At 45.1% G+C, this 14,482-nt stretch overlaps 1 protein-coding gene across 5 annotated transcripts in view; it reads right to left on the reverse strand.

The window, feature by feature from the left end:
* Window positions 1–1,902: 1,902 nt before the first annotated feature.
* The window catches only part of LOC106610734 (phosphatidate phosphatase LPIN1), a 50,430-nt gene continuing 37,850 nt past the window's right edge, over window positions 1,903–14,482 (reverse strand). For 3 of the 5 annotated variants that reach the window (XM_014210258.2, XM_014210256.2, XM_014210260.2), the window contains exons 7-21: window positions 13,520–13,634; window positions 12,799–13,141; window positions 12,514–12,607; window positions 12,246–12,427; window positions 9,748–9,841; window positions 9,389–9,458; window positions 8,419–8,511; window positions 8,126–8,193; window positions 7,703–7,841; window positions 6,803–6,951; window positions 6,545–6,631; window positions 6,107–6,259; window positions 5,601–5,715; window positions 5,212–5,315; window positions 1,903–5,060 (exon numbers count right to left, since the gene is read on the reverse strand). In XM_014210258.2, coding sequence (XP_014065733.2) covers window positions 4,628–5,060; window positions 5,212–5,315; window positions 5,601–5,715; window positions 6,107–6,259; window positions 6,545–6,631; window positions 6,803–6,951; window positions 7,703–7,841; window positions 8,126–8,193; window positions 8,419–8,511; window positions 9,389–9,458; window positions 9,748–9,841; window positions 12,246–12,427; window positions 12,514–12,607; window positions 12,799–13,141; window positions 13,520–13,634 — 2,239 coding nt within the window. In that variant the 3' untranslated portion in view covers window positions 1,903–4,627. The remainder of the gene's footprint in view (window positions 5,061–5,211; window positions 5,316–5,600; window positions 5,716–6,106; window positions 6,260–6,544; window positions 6,632–6,802; window positions 6,952–7,702; window positions 7,842–8,125; window positions 8,194–8,418; window positions 8,512–9,388; window positions 9,459–9,747; window positions 9,842–12,245; window positions 12,428–12,513; window positions 12,608–12,798; window positions 13,142–13,519; window positions 13,635–14,482) is intronic. The other 2 variants (XM_014210259.2, XM_014210257.2) reach the window with 1 other exon arrangement.

Raw genomic sequence — 14,482 nt, forward strand, 5'->3', positions numbered from 1 at the left:
GTTTGAGGACTCTTGGAAGATTAGTCCAAGTGAGGGCTAAAAGAGATCCTAATAAAATAAAATAAAGTGAAATATCTTGGCTTTGTATGCTCTATTTGCAAACTTTCAATGCATTTGCTTTAGTAAATAATACAATTGTACTGCATTTGGTTTTTAATATACTCCGTCACTCATTCACATATGTAGTAAATAGATTCAAAGGCGGTTTTATTTGAAGCCAAGATTATGATAGACATTATTTTACCTAACAGTGTGATTAATCCACTGGCAGCCATTGTTGCATGCTCTTTCTCTCCTACTTCCTCACTCCTGCCTGGAACCATCATTCACTCCTGCAGTTGATCGGATAGAACCTCATTTATTTTCTCATGTCAAAAACACCTTTCTGAGAAAATAGGTGTCCAGCACGTGATCTTTAAGACACAGTTCTTCATAGAATTGATGTTGTCCATACAGGAAAAGACCCTACAGATTTGTCCTGTCACTAGTCAGTACATGACAGAGAAGAAGGCATAGCATACTGCAGTGGTTCCCAACCAGGGGTGCTAGGACTAATCCACAGGGGGTACTTGGGAAGAATCATGAGACCATAGGTCTACTGGTAAAATGTACAGGAGGGGGTACTTCAGGGGTACTCCGAGCAGAGAAATATTCATTTGGTGATACAGTAACCGAAAAAGGTTGGGAAGCACTGGCATACTGTATATAACACAAGGCAGGGTGCTGTATGGAGAGTCTACCTGATGGGGAAATGGCGTCACCTGGCTGTCTTACAGACCGACACTTACTGGAACAAGACTCAAGGAGCCTAATATAATCAGCTGGCCTAATAAGGTTCTTGCATTAGTTCCCAGAAACGAATGAGCAAAACAACTAACAGAAAGAAAAGCCAGCTGAATGTACATAAAGACGGTCAAGCAGTTTCTGCAGATGAGCAAATGAGGAACAGCTATCGTCTGGAGTACCCTGATGAGTTCCTATTTCTATCTTTTTTTTTTCAGTTGTCTTGGCGTCTTTTCTCCTCTCATCATTCACAATCAAATACTTTAAAAGCAGAATTACTCATTTAATGTGGATGGAAACATTTTCATAGCCAAGAAATATCAACTATGGCTGAGGCACTGCCCTACATAGAGTGGTAAAAGTAAAGTGGGAAAAGTAAAGTTGTCACATGGTTGACTCAGGGACTAATGCCTTCAATTTAAAAAAAAAATGTTTTACGTATTCGATTTTTATGAGAAACGTAATTGTCTGTAAATAATTTCCTACTGATTCCCAACAACTATTGAACAAAACGAAAGAAAATCATACTTTACCCTGCCGTCTCTCGCACGCAGATGTAGATGAGGAAGCTAAGAGGAGGAAGTAAGACCGTTGTTGTGCAGTTCTTTTCTCTGGAGCCCCTCCGGTCCATCCCAAATCACATTTTATTGGTCGCATACACATATTTAGCAGATGTTATTGCGGGTGTAGCGAAATGCTTGATTCATCTCCTGTCAGGAAGACCTGACTAAACTTCAGACTGGTTTAAATAATATAATCAGTTGTGTTATTGTTATTGTTAAAATCACTTTACATGTGATCCCCCGTGAGTATCAGACAGATCTGTCGGTGAGCTGATTACTGTGCATGGGCTTTATATGAAAGGTGTTATAAGTGTATCTTCCACTAGATGACAGTAGGTATCCAGCCTTCACAAAGCCATGGGGCAACACCATGGTAGACATGGGTAATATGGGTGTTAGTTTTGCTCTGTAGAGTGGAATCATGGTCCTGTTACTTCTCAGTCATGTGGTCAGGAAAAACTCTAAAACTCAAGAAATACCCACACATGCTCGCTCTGCATCTGGTTTCATATCATGTTCACTACAGGGAGGAGAAAGGAGAGACATACACATCCAATCCATCAACATTGCATTTATTGAAAAACTTATTTTCAATATAGTTATTTTCAGACTGGATTGTTAACCTATACAACATGACACAGTGCTAGAGTAATTGACTCTGTACATCTCAGAAGCAAACTAACGAGGGCAGAGACATTCACGGCATACTGTAAGGCAACAAGCTCCTTGTTTATATAGATCTTTCACAGAAAGAATACAGTCATTTAATCTGAATATACAGCAGTACTTTAACATACTTGGAACAAATCTTGTGACAGTACAGTAAGGGGAGAACAGAACACAATGACACAGAGGAGGAGTAAACACAACACAACAGTGAGATCACATGCCTCCATTGACTCATCCATTCATCCTACCATCCATCCATCCATCCATCCATCCATCCGTTATCCTCCTAATACCAACACACCTCTTTCGGTTGGTGGTAAATCCAACATCTCACATTAGTCGCTATGTCACAATACTCCTGAACCATGGTAATGGATGTTTCAACCATCCCACTGGTAGTCAATTCAACCAAAGTGAATGTAAAGGTATTGAAAGTAATCAATATGGCATATGACACAGGGACGGTGGGAACCTTCTCTCCTTCATAGTGATGTAATCAGGTTTTATAGTGGTCATCAATATGATCAATAGAAAAAGAGAGAAATACTGTATCACAGTGTTGGTATTCATTCCGGTAATGCAGGATGTCTTGAATATCCATCCATACTACATACAGGATAACATTGGCAATTGCACAATGTACATATTCCACGGTCGCCATAGAAACACACTGCCACCTCTGTTCACAACAGAGATCTGATGGACAGACGGACTATGTCGTTAGTGCTTTGTGCTTTAAACCCTTTGAGGAGGTTCAGAACCGTCAGGGTTGTTGTGCATTCTCATTTACAAGGGACATCAGTTCAATTTAACCTATGTATCTAAGTTCTTCGTATCGAAGTAGTCGATTCTAGAATTCAGGAGAATGTTGATTGGTTTACTGTAGAATATCTCCTCAATGGTTTCGCTTCAGTGGACACTATAGTCTGTCAGTGCAAAATGTTGTTAGCCTTAAGGTCAAACTACCGTAGTCCAGCAGCCAGCCACTTACTGACAATGTTTATGAATTCGATCGCTAAAAAAGGTTGCCCCTATATACAAAACTGAGAATGAACATTCAAAACTCTATTCCGATTCAATCACATAAACACAATATTTCAAATGAAATAAAAACCAAAGCCCAAATCCAAGTGCGTTCACAAGCTGCTCGCTTAAAAATGTGAAATGAATTAAACACTTCATGCATTTGTATATTTCTCACATCTCGCAGTTACACACAGAGTTTAAGATGATGGACAACCAAAGCAGAGGACATAATATGTTTTCTACTGTCTGCACAACATTATCTGTTAGTGTTAGCCAAAACAATGACACACTGCACACAGAGAGAATCGGATAGGTCATCAAATCGTTTTGGTCACATGCGCCCAATATAACAGGTGTCGACCTTACAGTTAAGGTTAAGGTCTACACCTGTTGTATTCAGCGCAGGTGGCAAATGCAATTTGATTTGATTACGTATGTGTCACGGTCCGTGGGAAACCGCGATGAGTGGAGAAGTGAAGACAAGGCGACTGCTAAAACGGACAACCTGAGTTTTCTTGCATTGCTTGCTGTCAGAGTAACGTCAGTTTCACACGAGTCTTTTCTCAGGTGTTTGGTTACACGACCGTTTAAGGACTATTGAGGACTATGGGCGAGAGGCATCAACGAGAGAGACAGCCCTCCTCTGTGCCCTGTTAATAATAGTGAAGTGAAGAGCTGCCCCGGTCACTGGTTTTAATTCAGTTGATCACTAACATATCTACCATACGCAGAACATGACAACAACAACAAAAAACGGAAGAATAAAAAACAAATATAGAATGCTACTTACTAGAAGGGAAGCGTGCTTTAAAACGCATTTATTAAATGTTTTACTTAACTCGATTTCTTGTACTGCACTGTTGGTTAAGGGCTTGGAAGTAAGCAGTTCACGGTAAGGTCTACACCTGTCGTATTCGGCGCATGTGACAAATAACATTTGTTTTGATTATATTGACAAATGTTTGGAGGCGAACGGGTGAACTGAATTATCGCCATGCGCTATAATATTCCCAGCGCTAGTTGAGCATAATCTTGCTTTGTTCAACATTTATTATATTCGCACTTTATGTGAACGTTAGATCTGAAAGTGTCAATTGAACATGCATTGCGGTTTACTGTACCCACATGGGAGACGAAAAGTGCTAGAATCAATCAGGCGAAATAGCTGTCATTGAAAGACTGTTCTTCACAGTGATTTCCCCCAGGTTGACTGAATCAGTGCTTTTTGTCAGAGTTGCAGCTACTACAAGTGTATGTATACAAGTAGTACCTTTTACACCTGATGAACAGTAGGTATTGTAGAGCAGAACACTGAGGAGTAGAACATAAATAGGAAAGTTGAGTACATAGAAATACCACTTAGTGCTAACATGCCTGTTGTTGTAGGAGAACACTTCCACTAGTGCATAAGTGTGCACATGGCAACCATGTGTGTGTTAAGGTCTGCTTGTGTGTGTGTGTGTGTGTGTGTGTGTGTGTGTGTGTGTGTGTGTGACACTAGAGCAGAGACATGCTTCTTTCATTTGCACGCCGTCATCATCATAAATGTGTCTCTCCCTTTCCTTCCCAGATTGCACACAGGTCACTTATGGGGTGGTTTGGTGTGGAAGTGGGTCTCCACAGCTGATGACCAGAGGATGGTCAGGGGTGTGGACCTGGGGCTGATCAGGGCTGTGGACCTGGGGCTGATCAGGGCTGTGGACCTGGGGCTGGTCAGGGCTGTGGACCTGGGGCTGGTCAGGGCTGTGGACCTGGGGCTGGTCAGGGCTGTGGACCTGGGGCTGATCAGGGGTGTGGACCTGGGGCTGGTCAGGGGTGTGGACCTGGGGCTGGTCAGGGGTGTGGACCTGGGGCTGGTCAGGGGTGTGGACCTGGGGCTGGTCAGGGGAGTGGATCTGGGGCAGCTGTTCTCTCCAGTAGGTGAACTGGCTGAAGGTGTCAGGGCAGGAGAAGTCCGAGACGTGACCTCTGATCAACAGGGGGAAGACGTGGTCCACCACCTCACACAGACGACCATACCTGGAAGGGACGGGAACAGAAATATACTTCACTTCATTTACTTTCATTGTTCATTAGACAGAGACAGACAGAGCTACTGGGGGAGAGAGACACATTGACATACGAGGGAGAAAGATGGAGGGATAAAGAAAGAGAGAGATGTCTGACTTACGATGAGATGTTGGTCTTAGCGTGTTCCTGTATCAGCTCTCCCTTGGGGTTGACTGTGAAGATCCTGTTTAGGGGAACGCCCACCTCCTTATAGGAATACACATCCTAAACAACAACAACGACAACAACTGTAACGCACTATCCAAAAAAAACATACACAACCACAACAGAAGCAAACATCATATTCAGTTTGAAATGAGCCTTTTTGGCTGAATCCGTCACATTGGCTAAAAAGTGGATTACTGGCTGTAAGTCGCTCTGGATAAGAACGTCTGCTAAATGACCAAAATGTAAATGTAAAATGTATAGAATGTGTATAGTCCCAGTCAAATGAATCAAAAAAGTAGCCAAAGTTAACATGTACAGTGATGGAGGGAGCAGGGCTCTCACCGTGGCTCTGTTGCCGAAGGCGGCGTAGAAAGGCTCAGTGTTGGGGTGGAACAGTTGCTTGATGTCGGTCAGACACTCAATCTTAAACCTCTCAGGCTTCTTCTCTATCACCTCCCTACAGGACAGGACAGGACAGGGCAAGAAAGACAGGATAACAGGACAGGAAGGACAGGACGACAGGTTAGGACAGGAAGGATAGAAGGACAAAACAGGAATGACGGGATGACAAGACGGGACGAAAAGATCAGGACAGGAAGGACGACAGGACAGGAAGGCCAGTATGATCATTATATAATATAGGGATATCTCTTCTATATAAGCTACTGTTTTCCCGTGTGGCTCAGGTGGTTTAGCATGGTGCTCGCCACGTCCGGGTTGTTGGTTTTATCCCCACGGGGCACCAGTATGAAAATGTATGCTGTGGATAAGAGCTCCTGCTAAAAAGTACTGTACATTGTTCTCTACTGTGTTTATTTTGACGGTGGTGATGTGTGCGTACTCCTCACCTGTGCAGGGCTGAGAACAGGCTGCTGGGGCTGAGTAGGACAGGTCCTATAGGCAGCATGGTTCCTCGCTCGTTGACCCAGTGAAGATAACCCCTCGTCATATCAGCCATACCTATGGCCCTTGCAGAGCAGTACATGAACTTATAACCGTTCCTGAGAGAGAGAGAGAGAGAGAGAGAGAGAGAGAGAGAGAGAGAGAGAGGAGAGAGAGAGATTACATTTTTCTACTCTCTTAGTAAGTCCTAAGAGAGAGGGAGGAGACAGGAGTTCAACTAAATGGCTGCTTTCAGGATGGTGCAACGTACAAAAGCCAAACACCATGATTAAAGCTGACATGATTCATTCATCTGACATTGAGACATATTCTGAATGTGACCCCTGTTTCATTACTCTAACGGCCATCTATACTTATGTAACCCCTGTTGTGGGGAGACTCACTGGCTGACTCGGTGGTAGAGGCGGGCAATGCCCTGGTGGGTCCAATCTTTACCCAGCGTTGGCAGGATGTGGCCCAGGGTGTCAGATCTGCAAGAGAGGACACGCACACACGTGTGATTAGAATACCATTAACAGATATAACGTGATCACAAACAACTGCCAATACACACACACACACACACACACACACACACACACACACACACACACACACACACACACACACACACACACACACACACACACACACACTCTTACCTGGTGATGGTGCCGTCAATGTCTGAGATGACAATCTTGTCGTCCCAGCTCCAGAGGTAGATGGTGCCCTGGCAGCGACAGGTGCCCTGGTACTGAGTGGTCACACTGAACACCACCTCATTAGGACCCTCCTTCAACTGAAGACTGGCCTGAGGACAGAAAGACTACATTACCCATACAGCCTCTACTAACTCCAACCCTGTTACTGAGTGGTTCAACGGCAGACTGGCTTGATGGGCAGAAAGACTACATTACCCATACACCCTCTACTAACTCTAATGGTGCGTTCAAGACAACTCGGCAGACTCTGAGATCCCGACTAGGAAGTCTTTCGACCTCCCACTTCAGTGCGTTCAAGCTGTCAACTCGGAAAAACATGGACACCTGAAGGAATCTTTTGTTTGCAGCGATGCTATATGCCTCTTGCTAAAGTGTTTAAAGAAGAGAGGAAATGCATTAGGTGAGAATACATATTGTTATGTAAACGATGAAGGCCACCGTGTTTTTTGTTGACGTGATGTCAGGAATCTTCAGGTCGGAGAAGTCGGAGCTCTAGGATGATGCCCGAGTTTCCTACTTGTAATTCCAAGTTGGATGACCATTCAAATGGATTTTTCTAAGTCGGAGCTCAATTTTTTAAGAGTTCCACATTGTCTTGAATGCAGCATAATCTTGTTACTGAGTGGTTTAACTGCAGATTTTCTTGAAGGCAGAAAAACTACATTACCCATACTAACTCTAACCCTGCTACTGATTGGTTCAACTGAAGACTTGCCTGAGAATACACAGTTCAACATCACCCCATCAAAAGATGTGAGAAGTATTGTGTTTCTCACCAGCAGTTCTGAGATCAGAAGCTAGCTTAACAGAGGTTAGGGGGAACAGTGTTGAGTCTCTCACCAGCTGCTCTGGGTTCAGTCTGAGGGTCTTCCTGTAGAAGACACTACCAGGCGTGAGAAGAGGTTCGGGCTGGCAGGATTCTGAGTCCTGATTGGACGATCTGTGTTCCTCATCGCTGGAGGAAGACTCCTCCTTCATTCTGGGTTACATCAACAGATACAACAACAGTTCAGCTATAACGTCTGACTATATGAACAGAATATACAAAACATATCAAAAATATAGTCTATAAACCTCTAAGGGGCGGTTTCCCGGACTCAAATGAATTAAAATGCTTTTTAGTCCAGGATTAGGCTTAATCTGTGTCCATGAATCCACCCACTTTTGTGTACTTTATACGAGGATATGTAAACTATATAAACATAGTTAATTCATATTGCACATATATCGTAAACTGTTCTGGTGTTAGAGAAGTGTCATTACCCATTGACTGAAGCCATGCTGAGAGAGGTCTCTCCCCCGTCTCCAACTCCTGTCTCAGACACTGAGTCCTGGGGACAGACAACCAGTCACGCACTCACACAACAACCAGGACACACTAGAACATATAATACCCCAGTCCACTAGTCAAATAGGCAAGTGGTGTCCAGCATTGTAACTTCTGCGGAGGTTCCCAAATGGTTATGGAAGTGTGTTCAGGAGGTATGTGTGTTACAGAGGTGAGCGTGTTGTGTTATAGAGGTGTGTGTTACGGAGGTGTGTGTGTGTGTGTGTACCGATTTGGAGTCGCTGTTCCTGCTGCGCCATGAGAACCACCAGCGGCCTCCTTTCTTGGGCATCTTCTCCTTCATGATGTTCTCCACCGTGGCCTGAAGCAAACGCACACAGTTCCTGACCAAAAACCCAACTCAACAAAACCACTAAAAACGCAAAAAACACAGAGATACAAAAAACCAAACGCAAAAAAAACGTGAAGCAAGTGTGTCCGTGTGACTGGATGATGGCGATCTAAGGAAGAGAGGCAGCAACAGAGGGAGGGAAACACAGAGACTGGGAGAGAGAGAAGAGAGAGAAGTAGAGGAATAACACACAAAGAGAGAAAGACAGACAGACAGACAGACAGACAGACAGACAGACAGACAGAGACAGACAGACAGACAGACAGACAGACAGACAGACAGACAGACAGACAGAGACAGACAGACAGACAGACAGACAGACAGACAGACAGACAGACAGACAGACAGACAGACAGACAGACAGACAGACAGACAGCTGAAACCAAAGGGACCCACGGGGCTGGAGCCAAACAGACTGGGTAAACAGTAGGAGAAGAGACCAAAGGCAGAGTACACATAACTCAGACAGGAGTGCTGAAGACACACAAGACAGGGCCAAATGGGAGGTGAGATGGAGGGAGAACAAATTAAAAAAGGGAAAAACAAGGGGGGAAGAAAGACTCAAGTGTTAGGAGGAGACGTGGTTCAGGAGAACGCTTTTTAGTGTACAGGAAGTCCAAAGCGAGACAGAGGACAGAAGAATTCAAACAAAAACAAAACGCGTAAAGCCAGACGCAGACTTCTCTCTTTACATTGCAATATGATTTGCGTTTTAAACATCTCAGGTAAAACCACTCAGGTAGCCAAATGTAGCACACTATTTGACATTAGCACACAGTCTCATCCCCAAGTCGAGTAGCCTAGATGCTATGCTAATAGCACGTTGCTAATGTTACGGAGGTCTTACCATTGGCAGGGGCTTCTGATACACCTGCATAGCCAGCATGAGAGGGGCTGCGGTGGTCCAGTTGTAGTACCTGGAGGAGAAAAGACACAAACATAAGATCACTGTTGTATCTTTAGTGTCTGCAGTTCATTTCTTATCGGCAGTACTGCATTTTTACAGTGCACAAAGAGTATACAGTACATACATACTTTTCCAATCAGGTCAGGACAACATAGAACGTCTGGATTTTGGCTAGTGGATAGGCAGATTCAATGATATATGGAGGATTACGTTTCGAAAGCAGGAATTCCGGATTAATCGGGAACGATCACATCTTTACTGTTATGAGGTTAACGGTTAGTTAGAAGTATTTTACGTACTTGGTTCCTATCTTGACCACCAGGTTAGGATCATCGATGATGGAGGGGTTTTCAGTGAACTGCTGGTAAGAGATGGCTCTCTCCTGGAACTGTTCTGTAGGAGACACAGACAGGAGAGGGTTAATAGAACTGTTCTGTAGGAGACACAGACAGGAGAGGGTTAATAGAACTGTTCTGTAGGAGACACAGACAGGAGACGGTTAATAGAACTGTTCTGTAGAGACACACAGACAGGAGAGGGTTAATAGAACTGTTCTGTAGGAGACACAGACAGGAGAGGGTTAATAGAACTGTTCTGTAGAGACACACAGACAGGAGAGGGTTAATAGAACTGTTCTGTAGGAGACACAGACAGGAGAGGGTTAATAGAACTGGTCTGTAGAGACACACAGACAGGAGAGGGTTAATAGAACTGTTCTGTAGAGACACACAGACAGGAGAGGGTTAATAGAACTGGCCTGTAGGAGACACAGACAGGAGAGGGTTAATAGAACTGTTCTGTAGGAGACACAGACAGGAGAGGGTTAATAGAACTGGTCTGTAGAGACACAGACAGGAGAGGGTTAATAGAACTGTTCTGTAGGAGACACAGACAGGAGAGGGTTAATAGAACTGTTCTGTAGGAGACACAGATAGGAGAGGGTTAATAGAACTGTTCTGTAGGAGACACAGACAGGAGAGGGTTAATAGAACTGTTCTGTAGGAGACACAGACAGGAGAGGGTTAATAGAACTGTTCTGTAGGAGACACAGACAGGAGAGGGTTAATAGAACTGTTCTGTAGGAGACACAGACAGGAGAGGGTTAATAGAACTGTTCTGTAGAGACACACAGACAGGAGAGGGTTAATAGAACTGTTCTGTATAGACACAGACAGGAGAGGGTTAATAGAACTGTTCTGTAGGAGACACAGACAGGAGACGGTTAATAGAACTGTTCTGTAGAGACACAGACAGGAGAGGGTTAATATAACTGTTCTGTAGAGACACAGACAGGAGAGGGTTAATAGAACTGTTCTGTAGAGACACACAGACAGGAGAGGGTTAATAGAACTGTTCTGTAGGAGACACAGACAGGAGAGGGTTAATAGAACTGGTCTGTAGAGACACACAGACAGGAGAGGGTTAATAGAACTGTTCTGTAGAGACACACAGACAGGAGAGGGTTAATAGAACTGGCCTGTAGGAGACACAGACAGGAGAGGGTTAATAGAACTGTTCTGTAGGAGACACAGACAGGAGAGGGTTAATAGAACTGGTCTGTAGAGACACAGACAGGAGAGGGTTAATAGAACTGTTCTGTAGGAGACACAGACAGGAGAGGGTTAATAGAACTGTTCTGTAGGAGACACAGACAGTAGAGGGTTAATAGAACTGTTCTGTAGAGACACAGACAGGAGAGGGTTAATAGAACTGTTCTGTAGGAGACACAGACAGGAGAGGGTTAATAGAACTGTTCTGTAGAGACACAGATAGGAGAGGGTTAATAGAACTGTTCTGTAGAGACATACAGACAGGAGAGGGTTAATAGAACTGTTCTGTAGGAGACACAGACAGAGGGTTAATAGAACTGCTCTGTAGAGACACAGACAGGAGAGGGTTAATATAACTGGTCTGTAGAGACAGACAGGAGAGGGTTAATAGAACTGTTCTGTAGAGACATACAGACAGGAGAGGGTTAATAGAACTGTTCTGTAGAGACATACAGACAGGAGAGGGTTAATAGAACTGGTCTGTAGAGACACACAGACAGGAGAGGATTAATAGAACTGGTCTGTAGGAGACACAGACAGGAGAGGGTTAATAGAACTGTTCTGTAGGAGACACAGACAGGAGAGGGTTAATATAACTGTTCTGTAGACACACAGACAGGAGAGGGTTAATATAACTGTTCTGTAGAGACATACAGACAGGAGAGGGTTAATAGAACTGTTCTGTAGAGACACAGACAGGAGAGGGTTAATAGAACTGTTCTGTAGAGACACAGACAGGAGAGGGTTAATAGAACTGTTCTGTAGGAGACACAGACAGAGGGTTAATAGAACTGCTCTGTAGAGACATACAGACAGGAGAGGGTTAATAGAACTGTTCTGTAGGAGACACAGATAGGAGAGGGTTAATAGAACTGTTCTGTAGAGACATACAGACAGGAGAGGGTTAATAGAACTGTTCTGTAGGAGACACAGACAGGAGAGGGTTAATAGAACTGTTCTGTAGAGACATACAGACAGGAGAGGGTTAATAGAACTGGTCTGTAGAGACACAGACAGGAGAGGGTTAATAGAACTGTTCTGTAGAGACATACAGACAGGAGAGGGTTAATAGAACTGGTCTGTAGAAATGTGTTCCCTCTCATCTGATCTCACACCAATTAGTGGATCTGAGAGGGCTGGATAGGTGAAAACAATGACAGCAAGTAGATGGAGCTACAAAATCCAGTTATACCAGTAAATCAAGCAGACAGTATTGAGATGCAGCCCATGTGTTTAATGGCCAGTACCTTTTGTGATTTCTCTGTTGTCAGTGAGACCTCCACACAGGGAGATGGCGATGTTGGGCATGTCTCCCAGCTGGTCAGAGTAGCTGTCCACACCGCTGTCCATCCCACTGCTGCCCACCGACTGAGGTGATTGGTTGGCGCTCCGCGCCCCTGTCTCCGAGCCCCCTCTCACTGAACCGTCACTAAGGAACAGGGTCATAGGTTCAGGAGTGGGGGACGAGTGTTTGTGTAGGACAGAAAGGTGTGTGTGTGTGTGTGTGTGTGTTACCTTTTAGGGAAGTACAGAGCAGCCACCTCTGGCTCCAGCTCAGTGATGTCATCCAGGTAGATTCCATCCGAGCCCAGGTGGTGGCTCCTCTTGTCTGCAGGTACAGTCACACGTTACCATGGATACAATGATTGACATGGCATTTTCATCCATTAACTTGACGTGTAGCTAATGGTGGAGGCAATCACATCTACAGACGTGAACGCATGTTGAGTGACAGCTGAAATTCAAATTCTGCCATCTAAACTCTATTCCGCTTGGAGGCAATGGTTCGAGAAGACGTACCTTTCCTCTTGGATGGGGAGTCTGTGCGTCTGACCGGGCTGCCCCTCTGGCCCCCCTCATCCAGTTCTGACAGCAACCTGGAGGCCATCAGCCCCTCCACCTCTCTACAGGCTGCCCCTACTAACTCCATGTCCCCTCCAGCCCCGGGCCCAGACGTGTTGTTCCCAGGCTGGGGCATGTATGGGTTGAGGGATGGGGGGCCATTGTCTGGGTGGCTCTGGGTCTGGACAGGGGGGCCACAGTCTCCGGGGATGGTCCTGAAGTGTGTGCTGTCACACACAGGGATGGAGACAGGGGACTTCATCCCAGAATCATGCATCTGGGATGGAGGGAGGTAGGAGGGCTAGAGGTGGAGAGAGGGAAAGAGAGAGAGAGAGAGAGAGAGTAAGGAAGAAGAAAGGAAGAAAGCACGCTACAGCAAGGACGTGGGAGGTCGGGTGTCGATAGTAGAGAAGGAGAGATAGAGGATGTGTGGTTAGCATGAGCGCTAGGGTAAAAGCATGTCCTCAGCTGCTCTCATGGAAGATGATTAATGTGGTTAAAGTTCCTCTGAAATCATCAGTGCTGATTCCTGGATCACTTTGTGGACTACAGCTAGACATACTGTCTCTCCCTCTTTGCGCCCCTTCATTCCTGTTCTGTCTCTCTGAATCTGTCTCTTCCCCCCCTCCCTCTTCGACTCTCTTTTTCTATTGCATTCCCTCCCTCCCTCCCTCCGTACCTTGGCAGCTTGAGGCAGCTCCCCCCAGGCCCACAGAATCTCAGGGTTGTCTTTGCTCTGATTGGTCAGCTCCGAGTCACTCTTCGGAGTGGAGGGGCGGGAGCCACCGGGGCTGCTGAGTGACAGACACACAGAGAGATGTGATTGGTTGAGCCAGCACTACAGGGTAAGGAGGACGGGTTGGAGTTACGCCATACGTTACAGCAGTGTGAACGCTTATGTTGAAAAAGTTACCCTCTCCAATGGAACATTTGGATAACGATGAAACTAAGGATCTTATCCTATTGATAAACAGTTTCCTCAATGTGTTTCAGGACGTTCCAAGTCGCACGTCCATCTTGGAACATGACGTGGATGTGGGGAACGCTGCTCCTATAAGTCAGCATCCGTACCGGGTTAATGCAAAGAAAAGGGAGGTAATGAAAAGTGAGGTAGCTTATTTATTACAGAATGACATGGTGAAACCCAGTAACAGCTCCTGGAGTTTCCCGTGTATTCTTGTTCCTAAGCCTGACGGTACGTCTCGCTTATGTACGGACTACCGTCGAGTAAATGCCGTTACAAAGTCTGATTCTTTTCCTCTACCTCGCTTAGATGACTGCATTGATGGAATTGGCTCTGCTGCTGGCTCTGCTGTAAGTTAGATTTGCTAAAAGGTTATTGGCAGGTGCTTCTGACATCTCGGCTTTCGTTACGCCAGATAACTTCGTACAATACACTGTGATGCCCTTGGGAATGTGTAATGCACCTGCTACTTTTCAGCGCCTAGTTAACATTGTGTCCGCGGATGTGCCACATTGTACTGCTTATCTTGACGATGTGGTGATTCATTCGTCTACTTGGTCTGATCATCTCGCCACCTTAAAGTGTGTTTCAGCGGTTGGAGAAGGCTTCTTTAACCCTCAATTTGGCCAAGTGTGAGTTTGGGAAGGCTACTGTGACTTAGGGAAACAAGTGGGACGA

Source organism: Salmo salar, chromosome ssa09 (genome assembly GCF_905237065.1).
Source record: "Salmo salar chromosome ssa09, Ssal_v3.1, whole genome shotgun sequence".
In the NCBI taxonomy this organism is placed as follows: Eukaryota; Metazoa; Chordata; class Actinopteri; order Salmoniformes; family Salmonidae; genus Salmo; species Salmo salar.